The sequence below is a fragment of the Quercus lobata genome, chromosome 5 (genome assembly GCF_001633185.2).
Source record: "Quercus lobata isolate SW786 chromosome 5, ValleyOak3.0 Primary Assembly, whole genome shotgun sequence".
Lineage (NCBI taxonomy): Eukaryota > Viridiplantae > Streptophyta > Magnoliopsida > Fagales > Fagaceae > Quercus > Quercus lobata.
The window spans coordinates 42,634,446-42,640,501 of NC_044908.1; the positions used below are offsets into that span (position 1 = coordinate 42,634,446).

Below are 6,056 nucleotides of genomic sequence, written 5' to 3' on the forward strand. Positions count from 1 at the left end.
ACTTTTGCTTGATGACTTTTATTTGCTTAATCTTTCCATTATGTACTTGTGTTGTGTGTAAAAGACAAATATATAGTAGTTGATACCCCAAGTGAAAAGGTCAACAAGACAATCACCTACTAATTATTAAACAAGTACAGATATTTATCCTCTCAATTCTTGACAAAGTAACTCCTATTAACAGGAAGTTAAGAAATCCAGTCGTAATAAAGTCATAAAGAGCTACCTAAGCATGACAAAGAAAAGGAAAATAATTAAAATTAATATATATAGATTAACAAAATAATTATTCGTAATATTAAAGCTAAGAGTTTTCCTAGATTTTCTATAACTACATGTCACATCAAATCTTTTGCTTTGATAGAGTAAAGGAGAGGCGGCCAACCATGAACAAACATATATAGAACTAGTGGAAGATTCCAACTTTCTCACCTATCCACCGATTCCCACCCCAATTTTCTAACAGACAACTGTTTTTCTTGCTTGTTTCTTTCATTCATTGGGTGACTTGACTTGGGTTCATATACATATAAGCTCATTCACTATGTTATTATGACCAGCTCTTCCTCTATTCAAATTTTAAGCCCTCATCAGACCCTGCAAATTAAGACAGTAAAAATGAGCCACACTAAGGTTATTGTTTATTGCTTTGTCATGGTTAGCTTATCTATCTCTCTCATCATTCTTGGTATTGTCCTCTATCTTATTTGCAAAAAGAGGCCTGTTGAATCAGAAGAAAGTCTTCCTATTAAGCGTTGTGCTCGTGCGTACACATTAACTGATATTGATGCTGCCACCGATGGCTTCAACCACCGCAGAATTGTTGGCCAGGGCCGCCTTGGAACTGTTTATGCCGCCGTACTTGAAGAACAAGTTGCAGCTGTTAAGCGGATTCATCCCCGGCTTGTATTGAGTAATGCAGGATTTGGATTTTCAACCGTGATCAAATCTCTTTCGTTAGCCCAACACCCCCATGTAGTGTCAATTATAGGCTTTTCAGAAGCTCCTGGTGAGAGAATTATAGTAATGGATTTCGTTGGCATGGTAAGTTTAGATTTTTATTTGCATCAAAACCCAGATGGGGTTTCTCTATTGGATTGGAGCCACCGCTTGAGGATTGCCGCAGGGGCTGCCCGAGGGCTAGAGTACTTGCATGAAGGCATGGCACCAAATATAGTCCATGGTTGTATCAAGGCCTCAAATATTTTAATTGATGCGAAATTTTGTGCAAGAGTTTGTGATTATGGGCTATCTTTTTTGGCACCCCAAGAGAGGAAAGGTCTAATAGGGTATGTGGATGATGAGTACTGGAGTAACGAAGGGTGTGGACCTTGCAAAGAAAGTGATGTTTATGGGTTTGGGGTGGTTTTATTAGAAATTTTGAGTGGGAGAGTAAGCGAAGAAGGGTTGCTAGTTAAATGGGCATTGCCATTGATTAAGGAAATGAAGTTTTCTGAACTTTTGGACCCAAGACAGGGATTTCCTTCTGATGTGAAGCCTCTTGTTAGGATGGCCAAAGTTGCTTCATCTTGTGTTGGTAACTCTAGGAAGAGTAGGCCTTCCATTGGTCAGGTGGCAACAATTTTGAACAGTTTGGAGATGGAGTTACGTGTTTGATTCAAGGGTCTATCCTCCAAAAAACGCCAAGGACTCGGTACCGATTTTGAACAATTCAGAGATATATTTTTTTTATTAATTGGTGCCTCTTTAAGTTGACAGACGGTGTCCCAAGTATTTCTGGTCTAAAAAGGTTGCTGCTACTAGTCTTTTATGAGAATTTTTTTATGCAAATAAAGAATTTGGAAAATTTGGAGCATTTGACTTTGATCAAATAGTATCATAAGGTATGAACTCTTGTTAGTTTGAAACAGCTTGCTATGTTTGGGAGTTAGCTAGGCCCCGTTTGAGAAGCATTCGAAGGAGCTGTTGAAATTCAAAGGTGGGACGGTGCCTTTTCTCTTATGGGCGGTGAATTTTGATCTTTGATTGCGTGTGGAGCAGGGAGTCTTTTTGTGGTGAAAGGGACCTTTTTTTTTTTTTTTTTTTTTTTTTTAAATCACCATCTTTATGTGTAGCTCTTTTTCATCATCGATTAAACATCATGTGAATATCATTAATGTACATGTATACATTTTTTTTTTGTGGTTTCCTTTTGCTTTTTAGACAGCCTAGGGAAAAAAAATAATGTCTACATTATCATTATGTATACTATTAACTTACTAACTTATTGAGAAAGGGGACCACATTACATACTGATGGAAAAGTAATTGAGTCCTATTGGTGTTATCACTTTTTAATGCTAAATATTTTCCTATGCCCTTTGTTTAATGTATAGGGTATTGCTACTGGTTGTTCTGTTTATAAGAGTAAAACTCTCTTCTCTCACGTATTAGTAAAACTTAAAAAAAAAAAAAATTATGATTCATATGAGAAAACATTATTTTAAAACTAGCTTATAATCCCATGCATATGCATAGATACATTTAAATATATACAATAAGATGTATAATATAATTTAAATACTATTAATAGTCATTTTTATATTTTATTAAATTTTTAAAAAAATTTGTGCGGATATTATTAGGTATAAAATGTAAATTGTCCATTTATTTATTTATTATTGTGAAACACTTATTTTTACGATTAAATTATTTTAGACTATTTGGCTTTTGTATTTAATAACTCACTTTAATAAATATTTATGATGTGATTTCACATTTGATTCTAAAATTAAAAAATAAAACTTTTTAAGAATAAATAATTTATGATACATGACGCAAAATTAAAACTCTATTTTGGAATTCTAATTTGAGTTTATCTTAGGTTCACCTATATATTATTATATATATAGATTTTGAATAATTTTCTATTTATAACCTTTCAACCATGGAGGTGATTGTCTTTTTAGAAACAAATACCAATTAAATGAATCATAAAATTAACCCAAAATATTTGTCGCCTTAATCATATTATCATAATAGTTTCAAATGGTGTACGAGCAAGTAGTTAAGAATCCATTAAGTCTAACCACTATAATGGTGGGTGGAATATTCTCACACATGGATTTTTGCTCATTTTTTTGTTAAAAGATATTAGGTTGTAACTCATCTTATATATACACGTGAGCATTCAACAATAGTGATGATAAGGTGATTTTAATTAGGTTAGTGAGTTTGTCATTTCAATTTTTGCACTGAGTACTATGAAGGCGTCACTTAGCACCAAATTTTTTTTAAAATTAAATTGGACATGCAACACAAAATTAGATTACAAGTAGAAACTCTTTCTCAAAAAAAAGATTACAAGTAGAAACTATTTTGGATTTGATAAAAATAATTTAATTGGAAGATAAAAAAATCAAATTCAAAATTTAAATTACTAAAAACCTAACCCACAATATAATATAGGATGGAAGGAAATGGAATTGGATATATTAGATTATGTGTGTTGCTTTGTCCATCTATATACGCCAGGTCCATAATCAGTCACACCAAGTGCCTTCTTTAGGACTTTTCTCATAATAATCACCCAAATAATGTTGGTTGGTAGGCCTGTCATTTTCTTTGTGCCTCGCTCAAAATCTCCCATCATTTATAATCATATATAAGGTGTGTGAGGTGCACCAAACATTACTTAATTAAAAAAAAAAATTAAATAAATAAGGTTTATAGCTATCATATTTTTGGAAGTCATTTCATATATATATTAGCAACGATTACATTGACACAATGACTTTGCCCATAGCTGAACATTTTTTTCAATCTTAGAGCTATGAAAGATAACCAATTGGGTATTGTTTGAAGGACACGAGTTAAGAAGAGAATATAACTTGAAATAAGGATTATGGCAATATCTAGATTCCCGCATATGCCCCTGCCAGTTCTTTCTAGTCATCTGACTTTACAATGCGAAGAGCCCTGTAAACATACCAACTGAGAGGTCAGTACCATTAAAAAAAAAAAAAAAAAAAAAAAATACTCGAAATGGAGATAATCAATTCGAGCTTCAAGGTCATCAATCTAATATTGGCATGAACACAAGCATTACTAGTAATTGTGATGTTTTTTTAAATTTTTTTAAAAAAAAACTTGTTTCCGAGTTTAATATGTTGCCAATTGAATATCATTCTACTAAAAATTGAAATCATGTTTCTCCTAAAAGATGATGTTTTATCATTTTGACACAATAATTAATAATTTATAAACAGAATGATTAGGATGGAGTAAATAAATTTACAAACTTACTCTAGTATGTCTTCAAACCATTGAAACCATGATGTGGCCTTTTCCTTAGCATCGTCCACGGCTGTTGACACAGAATTTGGTAAATCTTGTACCGTTGAGGCAGCCTGGTTTACGTGATCAATTGCAGTTTGCACTGGATTTTCATCAGCCAATACCAAGTGGATTGATAAAACAAGCACCAAAGAAAGTAACAAAACAACAGCTATCTTTGCCATCACTAATTACTTCCACCACAATATAAACAAAATTACTTGCGCTTGCTACCTGTTGGCTTCGTGTGTGGAACGCAAACCTAAAGGTCTACGGCTCAAGTACACACAGAGAGAGAGAGAGAGAGAGAGAGAGGAAAATAAATTTGATGTTCTTATAAAAAAATTGTAACTCACGTAAAACTCTATACTATAATGATAGGTTAGCCAAGAATGTGCTTGTATATATACACAGAGTAGGATCAACAGCCAAAACCTGCTTAAAAAACGAATATGTAATTTTTGGAATAGTTAGTTTTCTTTACCTTCATTAGGGGTTTAAGTTACAAACAGATAAATACAGGTGTGGCATGGTTCGGCCTTAATTTGACACGCATTGAATGGGGTTAGAGGTTGCACTTATGATAATTCTGGGTTAGGTAGTTTGTTTTCTATTTCCTTGATTAGTGTTTTAAAGTTAGAAAGCAAAATGCAAACCTGTTTAAATTGTGGTTTGCAGCTTGGCTGCTTGTTAATGTAGTTCTAGAGTAGTGGTTTGGTGATTAAATTTTCTCATTCATCAATAAAAAGAAATTAGTGGTGTGGTTAATTGGGTTTTAATTGGACTTGTCAATGGACAAAAGAAACAACATAACAGAATAAGAAATTCATTGTTATATAATATTCGCGTTAAAGATATATTTGGGTTTATATTATTTGATGCCATACTTGTAGTCTAATATTCAACTGTACCTAACCCTAGCTATGTTAGTCTCAATATATATACTATAATTAGGGTCCTTGTACATATACATCATCACATGATAAAGATGTAGCCATATAAGGATTTATACAATGGATGTAGGCCTAGGGCTGATTGGAGCATATAGGCAACTAAGACAATGACCTAAGGCCCCTAAATAAAATAAGGTTCTCTCTTCTAACTAATTCTATAATATAATATATTTATGTGTACATTTTAATTACGGCTTCTTTTGGACTTTACTCTAGGAAAAAAAATAATAAGCCCATTTTGTTAGCCAATAAAATGCATTGTATTTTAAGAAGGCCCCACTCATACTCACAAAACACAGAAGATGAAGGTGAAGAAACAAAATTAAATTTAAAAAGCCCCATTGACACACATTTACACACTTAGTTTGTACCTTTTATTTTACTAACACTTAGTCTTGCTTTTTATTGGATAAACTACATATTTAGTCCCTAACTTTTAGGTCAAATGTCAATTTAATCTCTGACCTTTTAAATGTGTTAATTTGGTCTCTAACCTTTTGATATCATGTTAAAATGGTCATTGCCATTAAGTGATGAATGAAAAATACTGACATGACTAACAGACAAAATAAAATATAAATTTATTGCCATTAGGACTACCACGTGTCCTAAACTAAATAATACTAATAAATAAATACATAAAACTTCAATATCATTATTTTTTTTTTCTTTTTGCACTTTCTCATCTTCTCGATAAACTTTTCTTGGAAAGAAACATATAAAAAAAAAATTTCAAACTCAAACCCAAACCCAAACTCTCTAGTCTTTGCACCCTTAAATCCCAAACCCATACTCTCTACTCCCCATAATTGCACCCTTAGACCTACAC

General features: G+C 32.6%; 1 protein-coding gene across 1 annotated transcript; it reads left to right on the plus strand.

Moving 5' to 3' along the window:
* The first annotated feature begins 363 nt into the window (after positions 1 to 363).
* Positions 364 to 2,121, plus strand: LOC115992327 (serine/threonine-protein kinase-like protein ACR4). The gene is made up of 2 exons (XM_031116481.1): positions 364 to 1,750; positions 1,872 to 2,121. The coding sequence occupies exon 1, from the start codon at positions 553 to 555 to the stop codon at positions 1,615 to 1,617; it is 1,065 nt and encodes a 354-aa protein (XP_030972341.1). The 5' UTR covers positions 364 to 552; the 3' UTR covers positions 1,618 to 1,750; positions 1,872 to 2,121.
* The last annotated feature ends 3,935 nt before the right edge of the window (positions 2,122 to 6,056 follow it).

Coding starts and splice junctions, on each gene's coding strand:
- LOC115992327 (XM_031116481.1), top strand. CDS start 553: ATGACCAGCTCTTCCTCTATTCAAATTTTAAGCCCTCATCAGACCCTG.